At 49.5% G+C, this 20,218-nt stretch overlaps 1 protein-coding gene across 8 annotated transcripts; it reads right to left on the bottom strand.

The window, feature by feature from the left end:
• Positions 1-204: 204 nt before the first annotated feature.
• On the bottom strand, positions 205-19,220 carry RBM23 (RNA binding motif protein 23). 8 transcript variants are annotated; one of them, XM_015406489.1, is made up of 16 exons: positions 19,069-19,220; positions 14,979-15,063; positions 14,805-14,885; positions 12,694-12,741; positions 12,475-12,548; positions 12,318-12,362; positions 11,238-11,411; positions 9,447-9,500; positions 9,232-9,349; positions 7,853-8,005; positions 6,142-6,279; positions 5,966-6,031; positions 5,669-5,876; positions 2,571-2,672; positions 1,662-1,746; positions 205-513 (listed from the first exon to the last, which is right to left on the bottom strand). In XM_015406489.1, the coding sequence occupies exons 2-16, from the start codon at positions 15,012-15,014 to the stop codon at positions 510-512; spliced, it is 1,386 nt and encodes a 461-aa protein (XP_015261975.1). In that variant the 5' UTR covers positions 15,015-15,063; positions 19,069-19,220; the 3' UTR covers positions 205-509. The 8 variants fall into 8 exon arrangements, with proteins under 8 accessions (XP_015261975.1, XP_015261927.1, XP_015261956.1 ...); XM_015406441.1 differs by having other exon boundaries at positions 14,979-15,107; positions 19,069-19,142; XM_015406470.1 differs by having other exon boundaries at positions 2,571-2,669; positions 14,979-15,107; positions 19,069-19,142.
• Positions 19,221-20,218: the final 998 nt, after the last annotated feature.

The following is a 20,218-nucleotide window of genomic DNA, read 5'->3' as shown; positions in this document are numbered from 1 at the left end:
TCCCACCTTGCAAATGAGACGTTTCCAAAAGGCATCTGGGCAGATGCCCAAAAGCACACCTTCAGAGAGAGTGGGGAGGGGAGGGGAGAGGGGGGGAAAGAAGAGAAATGGCAAATTATATCCCGACACCGCAGCCCTTCCGGGCCCTGCCAGGAGGGAAAAATTAAGAAGAGATGCTGCAAATCCCCCTATTGGGGGGTGGGGTGGGGTGGGGAGGAATAGATCCCCTGTTCCTCTGAGGTTCCAGGTTGGGGGAGGTAACAGCCCCCTTCAATTCTGGTTCCAGAGCTGGGGACGGGACGCCAAGCCCCGGCACCTGGTGGGGCGGGAAGTCGGGAGTAAAATCAGTTCACGTGAGAAGGCCCCCCCCCCCGGGAGGTTTTCCTTCAGAGTCCGTTTCCCCTGCCTTGCATCCAATGCGGGTGGTCAGGTGGTGATGGGGTGGAGACGGTCATTCCCTTCCAGGCTCCGTGGGAGAGGGAGGGTGGGCGAGGGGAAACTGGGTTGCGTTACCTGAAAAATGGGGGGGACAGAAAAGGGGGGGGGAGGTTAGAAGGGACCTCGAGATGGCTCTCCGTCCTGCAACCACCCAGCCGTGCCGCCTCTGAATCTATGCAAACCCCACAGAAATCAGACCTCAAAATTTAAACGGCTAAGTCAGAGTTTCCAGCCCAAGAGACTGTGCAGAAAAGGTTCGTGTTCCTCTGCCGTCGATGTACCTTGTGAAAACACTGGTAAAAGTCCACAACTTGGATCATAAATGCAAAGAAAACATGGCCCCATCGGGGAAGGTGATATCGGTGGTCCCATCCAGCCGCTCAGTGACTTGTCCCACCCGCATGGGTCGACCGGCCAGCTCAAAACCGTTTAGCTGCTCCAGAGCACGCCGGGCACACTCAGCCTCTGCAAATGTGATAAAGCCATAGCCCTTGGACTGCCCAGTATCCTGGTCACGCATCAGCACAATGCTATCAATCTTGCCAAAGGGCTCGAAGATCCCACGCAGCATCTCTTTGGTGTTAAGGCTGGGGGGGGGGGGGGGAGAACTGGCAACGGCAGAGCACCAGATGAGCGAGAGGAGCAATGAAACTCAGTAGCCAAAAGCCTCTGACGGCCTCCTAAGAACAAAGAGGGGCCGTCGCAGCTTTGGCAGCCAGAGAACAGCAGGAGGAGGGGACCTGAAACATCACCGGCCCGTTTACAATAGTCAACCAAGTCCTGCCTGGGAATTCAGACTGTCCCTTGACTGTCCCGTCAATCAAAAAAGCTCATTCGATGGGCACCCGAGAGGGCCTTTTCAGTGGCAGCCCCAGCATTATAGAACAACCTCCCCAGAGAGGGGTGTGCCTGGCCCCTTCGCCTTCAGTTTTGAGGAAGTAGCTGGAGACCGCTTTATTCAGGACTGCATTTGATTACCTTTACTAGCAGTCCTGAACTGGGATTTTAAATTTTTGTTTTTATGTATTCTATGTATTTCGTCTACAGTGTAACGCCTTGGCACTTCGTAAGGAAGAAATGCTGTAAATAAATAAATGTTTTCAATAAATAAAATTCTAGCTGCCGACCGCAGCGTGTGGTGGCTCCCAACCCATACACCGCCCCACCACCCTGCCCGCAGCCTGCAAAACATCCCGCCCGGTCTCAGCGGCTCAGCCACTCACATTGTCTGGGGAGTGAAGAGGCCTGAAAGCTGGAAGCACTGTGAGGCCAACGTCTGTGAAGCCAGGTTCAGTGCTGGACTCAGAGCTGCGGGAGAAAAGAGGTCAGAGAGAAGAGGGTGACGGGAAGTGCCGGGACTGCGATGGAATCTTCTCGACAGATCGGGCGGGATGAACAGTGAATGAGAGCAGCTAAGAGGAACTCCACCGACTGCTTAAGTAGCCGGACAAACGCTCTGCGTGCCGAAGGTCCGGGTTCGCCTCCCAGGGTCTCCATATGAGAATGGAGTAATCCGACTGGGAAGAGGCCAGGGAGTTATCACGGCCATCATCCAAACAGAAAAGTTCTGAGCTAGATGGACCAATGGCCCGCCTCGGCCTCTGGCAGCTTCATGAGTGACTAACACACGGGATTCACTGCCACAGGAGGTGGTGGCGGCTACAAGCAGGGACGGGGTCATGAGGGAATTAGATAAACGTATGGAGCAGAGGCCCATCCGTGGCTATCAGCCACAAGGTACAGATAGGAACTCTGGGGCAAGGGATGCTCTGTATTCTTGGTGCTTGGAGGGGGGCGCAACAGTGGGAGGGCTTCTAGTGTCCCGGCCCCACTGGTGGACTTCCTGATGGCCCCTGGTCTTTATGGCTCTGTGTGACAGAGTGTTGGACTGGATGGGCCACTGGCCTGATCCGACACTGGCTTCTCTTATGTTCTTATGAGGACTAGATGGTTTCTTCAACCTCCTCCCCACGACGTCCTAGAGTTTTGCCACATTTCTTTCCTTCGCGAACCATGTTTTAAGCAAGAGTCACGCTGCTAGCGGGGCATACATTTCCCCAGACTTTGAGCTCTCTTCGGGGAACCCTCCAGACGAGCCCAATTACCTCCCCCGTCCCAACACTCCCGCTTACCTGTCAGGGCAGCTGGGTTGAGTGCTCCCAGGGGTATCGCTCCGTTGAGCTGCAGGGCAGCCTGGGCCGCGGCCGTAGTCGTCAGTGGGATCCCAGACCCTGCTGGGGACAGGGAGGGGGAGGAAAGGACCCAGGTGAGCACGTCCAGCAAATTCCAGTGCCCGTCCATCAACCCATGATCAATCCGTGAAGTCGCTACCCTAGGATGTGGCCGGAACCACCACTAGTGTACTTCCGTGACACTTGAGGATTCCTCCCTTCAGATGCTACCCAGACACACTGAGGAGTGAGCGACTGAGGCCGCTGCCACATGGTCGTGTGTCTAAACCGGGGCTGGGTGGGCTCGAAGAATCCACAAGGTATTGGCCCCGCTCTGTGTCTTCCCTCTCTTGGCTGCAACCATTCCAAACCCGGCTCGGTACTAGCTTTTGGAAAAGGTCGCAGTCAAAGTGCCTCTGCCTGCCACGTGGGATGAAGGGGCACATTCTGGCAGGTTCTGCCAACACCTGGGGCAGATTTCCTTTGCTCACCCGCAACCGCCGTTTGCTCCTGCTCCAGCAGAAAGCTGCTTTTAAAAGACTCCACGCCATTTAAGATTACTGCCGTGGACAGATTTTCCTAAAGGGACCAACATGGATGCCTGCAATTTTTGTCTGTTTCAAATACTGAGAACACCATTCCCTACAGCATTCAATGTTAAAATACTGTTTCTCTGTACAGGTAAGACGACTGTATTATTAACCAAACTCTCTGGGTACATGCTGCCCCTTGTTCTGTCTTGCCAGCATGCAAACAGAACCACCACTTGTGTTCTTCTCTGTGGCGGCCCTCACATCCCCCCGGGTGTATTACAAAAACTCCTACTCAGCTAAGCATTCACACACAGAGTGAGGCAGAATGGTTTCATGGGGCCTTTTCATCAGCTTTCTGATGAGGGTTGAACTCCGTGAGGCAAACAACCGTGATATGATAACGAAGTCGTGTTTTAGGGGGAAACAGATCTTCTTTAATTATCCAGTGAATAACAGATCATTAAAGTGGTTTCCTTTGAAGTAAATTGAGCTCAAGTCTTTCTGACCTACCAGCGCTCTGTAGACCGTTTTCACTCAAGGTTTCATCAGATGAGACCTTACGCCTTTCATATTTTTTTCTGCAACTTTTTCCCGCTCCCTCTTCCGTTCAGAAAAAAGTTGCAGAAAAAAATACGAAAGGCGTAAGGTCTCATCTGATGAAACCTTGAGTGAAACGGTCTACTAAGCGCTGTAGGTCAGAAAGACTTGAGACCAATTTACTCCAAAGGAAACAACTTTAATAGAAGAAGAAGAAGAGATTGGATTTATACCCCGCCCTTCACTTGGAGTCTCAGAGCGGCTTACAAACTCCTTTCCCTTCCCCTCCCCACAACAGACACCCTGTGAGGTAGGTGGGGCTGAGAGAACTCTGACACAAACGGCTCTTTTTCAAGGACAGCTGTGCCAGAGCTTGTGACTGACCCAAGGTCACATCAGCAGGTGCAAGTGGAGGAGTGGGGAATCAAACCCGGTTCTCCCAGATTAGAGTCCGCACGCTTAACCACTACACCAAACTTTAATGATTTGTTACTCACTGGATAATTAAAGAAGATATATTGTTCTCTAAAACACGACTTGGTTATCATATCACGACTTGGTTATCATATCATGGTTGTTTGCCTCAGGAAGTTCAGCTTGTCCCGTGTTCTCTCATTCTTGACTTCTGATGAGGGTCGGCAGCTGGACTGATGATGGTGGTGTTCGGTAGCAGTGTTCCCTCTAAGCTGAGTTAGTGTGAGCCAGCTCACAGATTTGTAGCCTCTGGTTCACACATTTTTGTCTTAGCTCAGGAGGGATGGCTCCAGAGCAGACTAATTTACGCAGTGGACAAACCCCTCGCTCACAACTTTTAATGCCAGGAGCTCACAAAGTAGAATTTTTGCTCACAAGGCTCCACAGCTTAGAGGGAACATTGGACTGAGGAGTGCTGAACTGACTTCGCGAGATACAATTAAAATTGCCCCTGGAAGCTGCCTTGGGCCAGACACAGGAGAAAGGCAGGTTGCAAAAGCCAAATGAGCCAAGGAATGCAGTCGTTTCCCCAAAGCACAATACTTTGATGACTCAGCGCAAGCCACAACTGTTCTTTGCTTCTCCACCCCACCCCCCACCCCCAATCTCTCTCCTCCCCATTCAGATTTCTCTCCCGGCACACTTTAAAGCTGCAGAGGGGATTATACTCTGTCCTGACCTAATTTATCCCTACAACTCCGTGAGGCTACCCAGGCTGACTGAGCAGCTCACCAGAGGCCAAAACGCAGAAGCAGAGAGAAGAATCAGGGGCTTTCGTACAGAAAAGGGCCTCCTCTTGCGGCAGAGAGATGAAGAAGGTACGGAGAAGGGCTAACTCCAGAAGCCTTGAGAGGAGCTCTCGTTTTCTAGCTTCTTCTGCCCCCATTTTGCTCCCACTGTGAGAACGGTGCAGAAAGAAAGTGTACTACCACTTTGTTAAACTGAAGCTGTGTGCGTTCAGGCGGTCAGAGTAAAAATACCAATTTATTCCTCTGGTTTTAGTAGGACAAATCCAAGAGGAGGAGGGCCTACGTTTGCCTATGGGAGGAGAGTCTCCCCATTCTGAATTAAGGAGCGCCCACTTCTTTCAACAAAGCTCTCTCTCATCATCTCCGTCTTAACACCTCTTCAGCTTAAAAGATTTTCAGAGCCCTAAGTGGCCAGAGCCTCGGGCAGTTGAGGGAACATAATTTCAACTACGATTCCCTGAGAACCGAGATCTAATAGTATCAAGCTCTCCCGCTGGGAGCAGCGAATGTTTAAGTGTGGCTCCCATATTCCATGGAAGTCCCTTTCAAGGGAAACTCTACAGATCTGCAACTTTGGTCTTTGACTGTGTACGCTTTACGTCCTTGCCATAATGAAGTGTCACAGTTTCTCATCCTATTGTACGCTGCTATGGTGATGGCAGAATTATAATATTCTGTGAACGGAAATGACTCCTGCTTCTCTTGCGAACCTCCCTAGCTCATGCAGACTAAACTGCTCTCCATTTTCCTTTGGTTTGCCTTCTACCTTCTGCCAGTTTGGCCATCAGCAACTGGGAGCTGGTGGTGCTGAGATTAAGGGCCGCTCGGTCAGGCTCATCCGCCCCATCGGGGAAGGTGATATCGGTGGTCCCGTCCAGCCGCTCAGTGACTTGTCCCACCCGCATGGGTCGACCGGCCAGCTCAAAACCGTTTAGCTGCTCCAGAGCACGCCGGGCACACTCGGCCTCTGCAAACTGTGGAGAGGAGGAGAGACACATGTTCAGTACGCATCTTTACAGAGAAGCACCCTCCCACACATGCAGGGGAAGAAAATTTTACTTACTGTGATAAAGCCGTAGCCCTTGGACTGCCCAGTATCCTGGTCACGCATCAGCACAATGCTATCAATCTGAAAATGGGAAAGGGGGGGGGAGCGAGAACACATGGAGATTAGAATGCCGGGAGGCCCTGCCCCCAAGCTTCACGCCCCGCCCCCATTTCTCTCCAGCTAAGACCAACCTTGCCAAAGGGCTCAAAGATCCCGCGCAGCATCTCTTTGGTGATGTTGCAGTGAAGGGAGCCGACGTAGAGCCTCATGGGCCCACCGCTGCCCTTCTGAAGGTTGTTCGCCATGGCTGCCAGACGGTTCTTCTCCGCCTAAGACCACGGACCCAAGGGGATTAAGAAATGGCCCCAGAGCAAGCGGCGCCGAGTCTTATTTTTAAACACCTGCCTTCCCAAAACTGTTCCCACACATGGGAACACGTGAAACTGCCTTACGCGGACTCAGACCCTTGATCCACCAAGGTCAGTATTGTCTACTCTGACTGGTAGCGGCTCTCCAGGGTCTGAGGCCTTTCACATCACCTGCAACCTGAAGCTTGTAACTGGAGAATGCCAAGGACTGAACCTGGGACCTTCGGGCGTGCACAACAGAGGCTCTGCCACTGAGCCATAACCCCTTCCCCAAAGTGCCCCACAAGAAAAAAAAAATGGTACATTTAAAGAGTCACGGCAAAGCAGCTGAAAACTGGATGTGCCCAATTTTTAAGAGCAGAAGTGGCATGTTTTGTGGGAGGTTTAGTCTGCTGCAGGTCCTACAGTCTGACAAGGCCAGCCACTGGCTCAGCTCCACAACAGCTGGCCTTGCCACCAGTGGAAGCTGCATCATGTTGAGTCTTAACTAGAGATGTGAAGGCCCGGAAAAAAACCGGAAAAAATGAAAAAAGAAAAGAAAAGAAATGATTATGGAACATTTTATTTTAACATGATGAATAAAATATTTTAAGACAAGGTGTTCAAATGTTTTCCAAATCATTTCTAAAATATATACTATATATGGTATCAGATTGATCTAATTCCTGTGCACTGAGGACAAGCAAGTCCTAGGTTACAAACTGAACTCTCCAATGCAAGAACAAGATGCATTTCTTCCTTTAGGAGGTGCGATTGTCAGAAGAAAATAAAAAGGTTTCAGTTTTGTTTTTGCATGTGGGTGGGTATTCTGTTTGTAATAATTGTTTGGATACACTATATTTTTAATATGCTAGTTGTGATAATTTCATGCCAAATAAAAATGTCCATAGTCATATTTTATGTTCCTAAAGTACCAGAATGACTTTCAATCCAGAAAAGACAAAAAAAATTGCTAATGTAGCATTTTTTCAATTTTTCCGAAAATTTGTTTCCCCTAAAAAAAAAACCGGGGAAAAAACCGGGTTTTTCCCGAGCTTCAAAATTTCCGGAAATTTTACATCTCTAGTCTTAACTGCATAAGTGCTTCCCTCTTCTTACATAAGAACCTAAGAGAAGCCAATGTTGGATCAGGCCAATGGCCCATCCAGTCCAACACTCTTGTCACACAGTGGCCACAAATACCAGGTGCCATCAGGAGGTCCGGCAGTGGGGCCAGAGTAAAAACAGCAATTTAAAAATACCCTCCAGGGCTCTCTTCTTTGGGCAGGGGAAGGATATGAACACAGAAGGGGCTTACGGCTGACCTAAAGAAACTACAGCCCTTTGCCAAGGCCAGCCTTTAGTTCTTCCAATAAACCTTTGGCTCCACAGCATCCTAGATCTACCCCAACCCCATTCCTTTCCTAAAAATATTCTCTAAATCTGACCCAATTACATGGCTGCATCAATCCACAGACCCGCCCATGACAAAACAATACGTCCGCTTCCTTGCTCTTATCCCTGAATTCCACGAGTTCTGCATTGTGTCGCGCACCTGGGAAGCCTGGACGATGATGGGCACGCCTAGGAGACGCTGCCCTGTTAACCCAATAGCCAGTGGCACAGACTGGATGTCGCAGAACTCCACGTAAGCGATGCCCTTCGAACGGCGGGAGTTCCTGTCAGAGATGATCCGAACGTCACGTACCTGCCCCGGAGGAAGAGACGGCCAGTGAGAGAGAGAACAAGCTGCAGAAACTTCCAACAGCTGTTCAAATTTTTATTGTTATTATTACTACTACTACCAGGGCCTTTTTTTGTAGAAAAAGCCCAGCAGGAACTCATTAGCAAAACAGGCCACACCCAACAGCAGAAACTCATTAGCATATTAGGCCACACCCCCAACAGTGCCGCTCATTAGCATATTAGGCCATACTCTGTGCCTACCTTTGGCTTGCCTGGGCATCGTGCGGCTGCGGGGAGCCCGGGCAAGCCGGCCCTTGGACAGGCCGGGGAAGGCATGGGGAGGCAACTCTTTAGCTTTAAATAAATAAATAGCTCTAAATAAACATCCCACTCGTGGGATAGGGCGGGGTATCAATTTAATAATAATAATAGTAGTAGTAGTAGTAGTCGGGGGACTGCTGTCAGTTCAAGCCCCGCACTGGCGTGAGCTGCCAGTCCTTGTCCCCAACTCGCCGTCCACCCAGCGGTTCGAAAGCTTCGGCGAGTAGATAAAATGGGTACCACTCCTTAGAGAGAGTGGGCACACAAACCCCCCCAGTGGGGGTTGTGTTAGCCGATCAGAGGGCCTGCGCGTAAGCTCCGTAAGCCGAGGAAGATCTACGCAGCGTTGATGAAAAAGGCTGCAATAAGCCATTCGGCCAGATGGTGGCAGTGGTGCGCTGCGACTGAGACAATGCTGACAACATCAAGCTACGCCGAACACGACTGGACCTTACAGCTAACCATTATTTCGACGACTGCAAAAATGTGTGCGATTTAAATGATATATGTTGTCCTCCCTTACCCCCAGCATTGTTAGTCCCATGTGAATTTCATGAGTAACTGTAAATCGCTCAGAGCCGGCAGCTCTGCATGGATTGAGCGATCAATAAATGGAAAGATTATTATATTATCATCATCATTGGGCAAATAAATATCATTACCAATATCTCTGCCTTTATCGCTTTTGTAATTATTTTTGGGAGTCTCATTCAATGTTGATAAAAAGCAAATCTGCATTTCCCCCAGTAAAAACATGTAATATTTGTTCATGCCTTGCGGCTCCCGAGCATCTGACATTTATTCTACATAGCTCTTACGTTAAGCAAGTCTGACCACCCCTGCACTAAGGTGATACTGAAGGTGTTGAATCTACATTAGAAGGGGCAGAGAGAATAAGGAGATAAGAGGGGGGGTAAGGGGGGGTACCTTGCCAACAGCAGAGAAAAAGTCCTCAAGGTCACGGGGGCGGATGCGGGCAGCCAGCTGCATACAGAAGACGGTACGGGCATCACGCTCCTCTGGACTCAGGCTGCCCAAAGGCTCCCTGTGTGGACAGGAGAAGGTGAGCTGAAAAGTGGGAGGAGGGGAATCAACATTCCCTTGGGCAGAGAACCACCAACAAAATCAAGGCAGGCACTCACCGGAGGGGACTCTTCTCTCTGTATAAGGGACTCTTGCTATGTCCGAACCGCCGCCTACAGAGGAAGAAACAGGGCTCCGTTTAAGGCTGCTGCGCTGTAGCTGAGGCAGACTTGGGAGAGCACGTGTACATTCGGACAACCAAAGAGCAGATCCTTTCACCCAAATCTGCTCAAGTTGGACAAAACCAGAAGCCCCCCCCCCCCCCCGGGGGACTTCTTGTCTCCTTTACTGGTATATTAAGAACAGTATATAAACACATCGTATAGAATTCCTTTGACATTACTCAATACAGTACTACCTATGGTTATCAAATGACACTATGTTCCCCTCCGTACGTTAGTATTTATAGTCGAAGTAATAGTTGTTTTGAGTATGGGTAATAATATATAAAGCAATCATAATAACAGAAAACCAAAACAAATTAAAACATCAACTTCGCTGGGAAGAAGAATTGAACGTACAGTGCTGTCTCCTTTACAACCGCGTGCTGATTACTGTGGTGTCACAGAGCTACCCAGACAACCAATGTTCCCTCTAAGCTGTGGAGTCTTGTGAGCAAAAATTCTACTTTGTGAGCTACTGGCATTAAAGTTGTGAGCGAGTGATTTGGCTGCTACATAGGTTAGCTTGCTCTGGGGCCATCCTTCCTGAGCTGGAGCCATCCCTTCCTGAGCTAAGACAAAAATATGTGAGCCAGAGGCTAAAAAACTGTGAGCTAGCTCACACTAACTCAGCTTAGAGGGAACAGTGCAGACAACCATCGATCCTGGTGGCTCTTTCATCTGTGGCTCCTAGGGGAGGGTAAATGGAAAGCTAGAAAAACTATTGGCATACTTCTCTATTCCTTCTGGGCTATCCAAATTAGGAGAGAAAGACTTGGCCAATTGGGAGGCAGAAGGAAAAGCGATTGTCCCTTTAAAACCTGAAGGCAAAGCCCTGTTTAGAGTTTCTCTTATCTTGATGTGGTTTTAGTGGAGCTGTACAGCAAAGTGTACTTAGATGTCTAAGCTCAGTTGTAGAAATTTCTCCCTGAGAGGCTCATAAGGAACTAACTTTGCTGAGAACAACCAATGTTCCCTCTAAGCTGTGGAGTCTTGTGAGCAAAAATTCTACTTTGTGAGCTACTGGCATTAAAGTTGTGAGCGAGTGATTTGGCTGCTACATAGGTTAGCTTGCTCTGGGGCCATCCTTCCTGAGCTAAGACAAAAATGTGTGAGCCAGTGGCTAAAAACCTGTGAGCTAGCTCGCGCTAATTCAGCTTAGAGGGAACACTGCTCCCAAGCATTGATTGTGAATGGGATGCAGGAACAGGAGATTGAGGGGCTTGGCCTGCTTGCCTGAACATTCGTGTGACTGAGCCTCCCTGGTCAAAGAGTGATTAACACACGGAATTCACTGCCACAGGAAGTGGTGGCGGCTACAAGCATGAACGGCTTCAAAAGGGAATTAGATAAGCATATGGAGCAGAGGTCCATCAGTGGCTATTAGCCACAAGGTATAGATAGGGACTCTGGGGCAAGTGATGCTCTGTCATCTTGGTGCTTGGGGGGGTCAACAGTGGGATGGCTTCTAATGTCCTGGCCCCACTGGTGGACCTCCTGATGGCACTGGTATTTCTGGCCACTGTGTGATACAGAGTGTTGGACTGGATGGGCCTTGGCCTGATCCAACATTGGCATCTCTTATGTTCTTATGTCAACGTAGTTGCTAGCCCACTAAATGCGAAGCATGGATGATTTGACTGCATCTGTCATAGATATGGTCATCATCCACTCTTTTGCGCTCCTCACCCAGGAGGTGGGGGGCTACGGTAGCGCACTCTCTCATCCCTCCGGCGCTCTCTGCTGCCGGAACGGCTGCCCCACCTACGATCTCGGCTCCGGCTCCGATGGCGGCTTCTGCTCCGGTGCCAGCGGTCCCGACTACGGCTGCGCCTGCGATGGCGGTCTCGGTCCCGACTGCGGCTGGAAGGGGGAACAGATCATGGGAGGAGAGTGCGGAAGGCTGTTGCGGCCATTCCTCCCACTAGAAGATGCCTGAATACAAATTGTGCCGAGGCAGCAGGTCCACATCGGGTTGTGCAACTACGGGCACAAGAGTGAGCCACGCGAGGGTTTAGCAATGGTCACTATGGGCCAAAACTGGGCCGCAAACGGCTGCCATGCGGCTCTTACCACTCAATTATATTGGGATAGGCCACTTCCAGTCCAAACCCAAATCCTCACATTTGGCTACAGGGCAAAAAGAACAGTGCCTGAGACAGGCTGCGCTCTATGGATCACCTGATGTCACCCCGGTTCCCGGCCCTCTACTGAGTAGCAGGGAGCCACTCAGGAGTTCTCCTTCTGTGACAGCCACAAAGACAAGCCCTACACATCTTGGGATCATCTTCTCCTATACACTCCTATCCAGGAATTAAGGTCACAAGAAGAGGCCTTCCTGACTCTTCCCCCAATTGCAGAAACTTAGGAGAGGGCCTTTTTGGTGGCGGCACCAGGATTATGGAAGAACCTCCCCAAGAAGATTATGCCTGGGACCCTAGAAGAAAGGGTTTTTTTTAGGACTGCATTTGACTGATTTAATTTTTATTTACTGGCAGTACCAATTGAGATTTTAAACTGCAGTTTGTTGTTTTATTGTAAGTGGAAACCCCGTCACTGAGCTCTCCCCAGACATCCCACCTCTCTCCACTCAACCATCTCCCAACGAAGACGTTCCGCTTGCGTGAACTGAGAGCATGCCAACTACGTGTACCGAAAGTGTGCGGTCCTCGCAATGTACCTGATCACTGTATTATCTGAGCTGAGCAACCCGCACATTTCCCACATGCAAGTGCCCCGTTTTCCGGGCAACCCGCGGCCCATCCCTACCTGTGTCTGTGGTCGCGGCTCCTGCTCCGGCTCCTCTTCTTTTTGCTGGAAACATAAAGAAAAAGAAGAGACCCAAGCTTAGTTCCTCCCCACTCAGCCACTAGCAGACAGCAGGGAGAGAAAAACAGACAACACCCGAGTAAGCCCTCGTCCTCACCTGCTGCTTTCTCCGCTACTGCTGGAGGTGCTGTCTTTCTTGACTTCTTTTCCTTCTTTTTCCTCCTGAGGGGGCTGAAGAGATGGGCAGAGCACAGTGGTCAGTGTACGGCCCCCCACCCGCCGCCCGTCTCCACTCCGCAGCCCAGCCCAGCCCAGCCCACTCCTCCAGCTCCCGCCCTCCTCCCTCTGGCAGCTCCCAGTCGCTTTCATACGTTACCTGCACTGTGGGGGGGTCAGCTGGAGGCTTTGATGGTCCAGGCTGGGCCTAGAGCAAACACAGGAGGGGGTGGGCCCAGGAGGGGAGGATCATTCAGACACACAGGGGGAGGGGGGGCACACACACGCACACTCACTCCACGACAGCCCGCCATGGAAACGGCCCACCCCACAGAAACGAAAGAGACCACCATCCCTTGAGAGGTTCCTGGTTACTGAGCACGGATCGGCTCGTGTGATGGAGCCCGGGGGTGGAGCGATTAGCAATCAAGCAGGTAAATTGTTTGAAGGAAGGACCCTCAACCTCAAAACTGCAACTGCGGAACCTTAAGTCGCCCAATCCCTTAACAAAATCCACGGTGTTCAAAACTGCCCACTTTTAGCATCTACCAAGAAGAAGAGATTGGATTTATACCCCACCCTTCACTACCCAAAGGTGTCTCAGAGCGGCTTACAAACTCCTTTCCCTTCCCCTCCCCATAACAGACACCCTGTGAGGTAGGCGGGGCTGAGAGAGCTCTTGACAGAAACTGCTCTTTTTCAAGAACAGCTCTTATCAGAACTACGGCTTGCCCAAGGTCATCCAGCCAGGTGCAAGTGGAGGAGTGGGGAATCAAACCCAGTTCTCCCAGATTAGAGTCCGCGCACTTAACCACTACACCAAACCAAGAAGGGAATAAAGCAAGAGAAAGGGACTGATCATTAGAACTGTCCCAGAAGACTGGACCTATGAGTCTGGAAACCTGCTGCCTCCATCTAGTGTTGGGAAGGCCACACCAGACCTCTCCTGTGACTCCTTGGCAAGAGAGACTAATCCCTTTCCTTGTAAAATCTGAAAACCAGGCAAAGGTTGATTCAGACAACGGGGGGGGGGGGGGCTTTGTGTTTCATACATTCAAATCATACTGTTTCCAAGCACCACTTGCGAAGACGGTAGATGCTAAGTTTCATAATAGCATGGCTCTTTGGACACATCCTATCTAGAAAGGCGTGTCGGCCACAGTTCTACCAAAGGAACCGTTTCATTTAAGAAAGGACGCAATGCAGAGTCGTCATACACGGCTCACATGAAGAAACAGAAACCTCAAGGAAGTTCTACAGTTTTAAAGAAAAGTAATCCAGCCTGTTTATGCCGACTTCCAAACTGGACACACGGGGTATGTTCTTCTCCGATCCTTGTAATTATGCAGAAAAGAAAAAATTACAGGTCCGCGTAACCTGCCCAACACACCCATGGCAGTTTACCCTGCTAGCTTCTCCCCAAATACCAAAGTAATCCAATGCAGCTTTCTCTGAAAATGCCGAAGGAAAAAATATTGCAATCAGAACAATCTTGTAGTAAGTGACATTTCGTACACACACACACAAATACCCAGTACAGAAATCTACTTCCTGAATGCACAGCTCGCAAGACCCTGGGCCAAACTTCCATAGACTCAGCCACAGACAAAACTACATAGGAAATACTGAGCAAGACAGAAAGCTTCCTGTGATGCCAAAACCGTAGCCACACTTGTACCAAAGGATTTCCAATGGGATGCCTCCAAATAATAGTATGGAATCACCACCCTTGACAAATAAACCCTTAAAAATTGGCATATGCTGATAATGTATATAGTGTCGGCATAAGGGCTCTTTTTATAGCAGCAACTCCTTTGCATATTAGGCGACATACCGCTAATGTAGCCAATCCTCCAAGAGCTTTCAGTAGCCCCTGTAAGAAGAGCTCTGTAAGGTCTTGGAGGATTGGCTACATTAGGGGTGTGTCGCCTAATATGCAAAGGAGATCCTAATATGCAAAGGAGATCCTGCTACAACTGCAAAATACGGCTTTCCTTTGGCAGGTTTACGGCTCACGAAAAGGGAGAACGTCTATAACTTGGAAAAAATACTGAGACAGAACTATGTCAGGAGAATGGCAGTACCACCCAAGTCATGAAAGCCTACCACGAACCTGTTTCAACAGACCCCTTTAGTAGGGACAGCCTCTATGCTCTTCTGGGGGTTTCGTCTACACTAAGAGGACTAGAAATTCAACACTCTCAGTAGCATGGCTACAAATCCTTTCCAGAGGCAGTGCATGGTTCTGGGTTCGAGGACCTGAAGTCTCACCTCCTCTTTCTTGTACGGGGCCTCCAGCATGGCCTCGATCACAATGTCGAAGTCGTCCGAGGCCATGCCATCCTCTTGACTCTGCAAGTAGTGGGAGAGAGTGGAAAAAGGAGTTAAGCACAGATCTTCCCCACACCAAAAGGAAAGGAGGTGGGCACAAGGGGAGATACTTACTGGGTCCTGGGATGGATTGGGGAACGCCGGATCCATGGCTGGCCCAAACAGGTGGGCTCCCCACCACCCCGAGATGCAGGAGCTGCTAGTGGAGAAGGATTTTTAGCAAGCAGAGAATTCAATCACAACCTGGAGAAAATGGAGACATGAGTGAAACTGAGAAACAGGCTAAACCGGAGGGGCAGGGCCCATGTGTGTTGCTAGGATACACAATGTTCTAGAAGCTGAAATAGTTGTATGTTCTAGAACCTACCAATCTGGAAACCAACTATAACCCGATCAGTTATGTCTAGGCTTCTGGAATGTCAATAGATTAAGTACAAAAGATCCTTCCAGACAAGGAAGATCTTACGGCCAACTTGTTTTTATCCACTTTCCCCATTCTGGGACAGACACCCTCTTCCTTTACCCCCCCAAACATCGCCCCTTCCGGAGATCTCATCTCGGACAGTTCAGAATGAATTATCTCACTGGACTCACCACCATTGTTACGGTTGCAGTTTCTTTTGAAATGGAGCTTGAGGGACAACTGCTGCATTCGATTTTTTAAATAAAAGAATGGGAGGGGACAAAAATTTTTGTTCTGAGTACAAAGTACAGAAAAGCTGCAAGATGCCTACTACTGTCAATCTCTGCCACCAAGGCTCACCTTCAGTGCATGGGAAGTTCCAATGCTATGAATGTGTACGTGAACATGTTTTGGAACTTCCTTTGACATGTGAACATACAGAATCCTCAAACATAGCTGCATCAGTGCAGCCGCACTGCTACATGAAGAAGAAGAGGAGATTGGATTTATGCCCCGCCCTTCACTCGGAGTCTCAGAGCGGCTTACAAACTCCTTTTCCTTCTCCTCCCCACAACAGACACCCTGTGAGGTAGTGGGGCTGAGAGAGCTCTTTCCAGAACTGTCCTTCAGAGAACAGCTCTGACAGAACTATGGCTTACCCAAGGTCATCCAGCAGCTGCAAGTGGAGGAGTGAGGAATCAAACCCGGTTCTCCCAGATTAGAGTCCACACACTTAACCACTACACCAAACTGGCTCTATGTGGTCAAGGCTCCTTCAACCGGGGCACTACACCAGCTTTAAGTAGAGGACCTGAGGCATCTCTGACTTCCAGCTATAAGCAGACTCCCGGGAAGGAAAGAGAGGTGCAGCTGCTGAGGTCAGAGGCTCCATTCCCTTCTGTCCCTGTATCTCTGCAGCTGCCACAGTTTGCGCTGCACTTCTGGTGGCTGCCAGTGAGAGGAAAGTTCCGCTGGGTCCACCTGCTGCAGGATCCTTATCCACCCTCGAGTCTTGCACCGACCTAGCGAACCACTGCCTGCCTACATTACCAGTCACAAACCGCAGAAGAACCTGCTTATTTTAGTGTCACATGCTTCACATAATCTGCATATTTTACAAACCACAGACAGTAAACACGTGAGATGATGTGAGATGCTCACTGTAGAATTCTTGAACGTACCTGTGACAAAGAAACTTTTGCATGGTCTCCCAAAAAAACAAAAGCATCACATAGAAAACAGCCACACATCTTTAACAGCTTATCAAGACTGTTGATTCATCCATGTTACAAATCAGTTCCTACGCTTCTCTTACACAAATAATCTCCCCCCTGGCTCCATACTCTTTGCCCTGCAGTTTCTAATGCAGTACGCCTCCAGCTGAAGAACTCTGCCACTGGCTTTTTCCTAGAGCAACAACTGAGAATTTATCAAAGTAGACACATCAGGAAGGAACGTCCCACCTTTTAATGATTAATCCAAGCAAAGGGAAGAAGTGACAATGTGCAGGGATGGATACTCCATGTATTGGAGAACCCAGGGCGACATTATCAACAGGCTTTTAGACATCATTCTGCAGATCATGGAAAGCTAGAAAAGTACAAGAATCAGAATCTGGAAGCAGTCACAGGAAGTGTTCCCAGTGGCTCTCCTCAACTTCAGCACACATCCAAATCCCCCCTGCCTTAATTTCTTGGGCTTCAATATGCATTTCTGTGCCCTAAATATTTCAAATAAGCTAAAAAAAGTCAAACAGATTGTGAAAGTTAAGTACATTTGACTAATTTTGCTAGAATTGCGGGATTTGGGTTCCCTTAGCAGATGTGATTCTTCTGGGGGATATAGGGAACCTTGCATCGTGAGCAATGCTCCCTCTAAGCTGTGGAGTCTTGTGAGCAGAAATTCTACTTTATGAGCTACTGGCATTAAAGCTGTGAGTGAGCCATTTGGCTGCTGCATAAATTAGTTTGCTCTTGTTATACACATTTTTGACCGGATATTAATTTGTATAACACTCTGGAGCCATCCTTCCTGAGCGCAGACAAAAATGTGTGAGCTGAAGGCTAAAAAACTGTGAGCTAGCTCACACTAACTCATCTTAGAGGGAACACTGATCATGAGGTCCAGGCCAAATTCTGGATCCAACTGTACAGCAATAATGTTTTGGCCTTTTATATCACAAACCAAAGATTCAAAGAGACTGCCCTTCCAGCCATAAAGTTTGACAAGAGCTCTCGGTAAGATTTAGAGCTCTCCAGTTCTCTGCCTCCACTTAAAAAAGCAATCTCTCAACGATAAGAAAAGAGAATCCAGGCCTAACCAAGATTCACGTGTTTCCACACTCCCTGAAGCATGATATGAAAATAATCCCAGCAGAGAAAGACTTTAGAGCCCCAAAGACAAGGATCCATTCCACTGGCCAGAAGCTGTTTTTCCACACCAATCCAGATGGAGTTTTCATGTAAAAAAACAATCTAACCTATAAAATTTCTACCCTAGAACCTGATCACTGCCTGGAAAAATACCTGTTGTTCCAAACCACTGCTTGCTTTCCTTTGAAGCACTGGGTATGCCATTACATTTAAGTCAAATTCACCTTGCTAGACCAAGAGTAAAAAAAACAACCTAACCTATAACATTTCTACCCTAGAACCTGATCACTGCCTGGAAAAATACCTGTTGTTCCAAATCACTGCCTGCTTTCCTTTGAAGCACTGGGTATGCCATTACATTTAAATCAAAGTCAACTTCACCTTGTTAGACCACTTCACAAAATTCCTGCAAATATCCTTAAGACCAACACCCCTGCATGTTCCTCATTTGATTTTGAGCCAGCAATGTCTCTGTCCCTCCCCCAAGTTCTAGCATCCCTTCTAAATAACCCTTCAAGTGCAGGCATTTCCTAACATCACCCAGAACGCTTGCAAATTCCCACCCCAGGTAAATAATTCTAAAGGAAGGTGAGTCTATGTGAGGTCAAGCTGTTCTACCAATTGTTCCCTAAAGAAACCCCCACAGGGAGCTCCACCCTGCCCCCACCTGATCTACTGAACTTTCTAACCCTGCACATTCACCAGAGCCTACTAAATACAAATTACACCACCCACTTGCCTTGTCAACAATAGTCGACAAGATAGGAGTTGCAGGCTGTTTACTAGCTGGAAACACAGAACCAAACAACCGGCGACTGCTGCGCACTCCGCAGCACAGAGTACAAAAGGGCAATTCTGTACTTATGGCCTAGCAGCACCCGGACACCTCCACGGCCAAACACCATCGCCCTCTCTCCCCCCCCCCCCCTTTTTTGGGTTTTTTTTGAGTAAAAAAAATTTTTTTTTGTTGCTAAAAGGTGATTGATGCTCACTCGCTTTCCGAACTGCACTGCGGTCCGATCAAAATAATAAAAATAACTTGGAGTGTCAGCGAAGTGGCTGCCTTCTGGCTAGACTCTGCCGGGGCCAGAACTGCTTCTCACTTGAGTCTCCAAAAAACCTCCCTAAACTCGACCCCCCCCCCCGCCCAAACGCACAAAAGAAGCAAAAAGGGGGGGATGGGTGGAAGCCGCTATAGGTACTAAGGAGGCGAGGCCACGCCCCCTCCGCGAAAGCCCCTCCCCTTGCCCATCTAAAGCGGCGGCGGCGGCGGCTCTTCTTCAATGAGGTTCCCCTCCCCCCCCTTTTAGAACCTCGGGAACTCCAGGGTCCCCTCCCGTTGACGTCACCGCCGCGGTCGTGACGTCACCGCCGCTCTCTGCTGGGTCTTCTCCGCCTCAGGCCGGTTTTTCAAGTCCGACTCACCCACCTCCCTCTCCCTTCGGCCGTTAAACTCGGGTAGGCGCTTTGTCCCGGGACGGGTTGCGAGTCCTTCGCTCTGTCTTCAGACGCGGCCGTAGCAGCGATGCTAAGATGGCGGCGGGCACTTCTCCCTCCAGAACCTTCCCCCTCCCTCCTCCTCCTCTGCCTCGCGAGTGTCTGAGTGCGCATGCCCGGAAAACGGCGGCGGGGGTGAGATCCGACACTACTGATTGGCTAAGAAAGAAGGCGGGGCAAGAGTCAAAGCTGGGAGCCGATTCGCTGAACTCCGCGTAGAAGGTGTGATGTTTCCATTTGTAACGTCAATGATGATTGGATTCTTGGTTCGGAAAACCGTGAGATTGTTGGGGGGGGGCTCTTTCTCTTCTCGTCCTCAAGTGAAAACCCAATGGGTGGAAGACGGAGGCGGACTCTACTTAAAGTCCTTGCTCCTGATTGGCCAATCTGACGGAAACGCGGAAAAATTACACGGCTTTTGTTCACTTACGGAGAGTTTGAGTGGCTAGCGTCGCTAAAAGACGGGGCGGAGGACCCACAGCTTCCTTCTAACTTTGCAGACGCGAAGGAGTGGGCGGGGAGTGGAGCGAGCAGCCTATTCCGATTGGGCGGCTGCTTAGCGTTTATCTGAAGCCCTGATTGGTTCCTTTTTGTTGTTGTTGTGGCCGTCGAGGAAGGCTTCTTCATAGCCTGAGGTCGAAGGTCACCCGGGTCCTTTCCACCGGGGCCTCTGCAGGAAAGCCGCGGCTGTGTGGTTTCCATGGCAACAGGGGCCACGTTCTCACCTTGGCTGGGCCTTGTAGCGCCTATGCGCGCCTGACACAGTCCCAAATCCTCAACAGCAGCTGGGGCCGTCCATCATCTAAGATGGCTTCCTCTCATGCCAACTTCAATTGATGTCTAACAGTCTAAGCCACTTCCGTATTGCACATAAATACCCTCCTTTAAACCAAAGTTTGCCTTTTTAGTCTGTTTGGCACACACATCCTCACTTATTACTTCCTGTCACATCTATACACCTATGTTATTATGTTTCCTTCATTTATACCCCAGTTCTCACCTATGTGGCTCTTACATCGTTCTCCCCTCCTCCTTTTTATCCTCACAACAACCCTGTGAGGTAGGTTAGGCTCAGACTGTGT

Source organism: Gekko japonicus, unplaced genomic scaffold, assembly GCF_001447785.1.
Source record: "Gekko japonicus isolate JY-2015 unplaced genomic scaffold, Gekko_japonicus_V1.1 scaffold1746, whole genome shotgun sequence".
Taxonomy (NCBI): domain Eukaryota; kingdom Metazoa; phylum Chordata; class Lepidosauria; order Squamata; family Gekkonidae; genus Gekko; species Gekko japonicus.
Note: the sequence above shows the minus strand (reverse complement) of the source record. Positions and strands in the feature narration are given on the sequence as shown.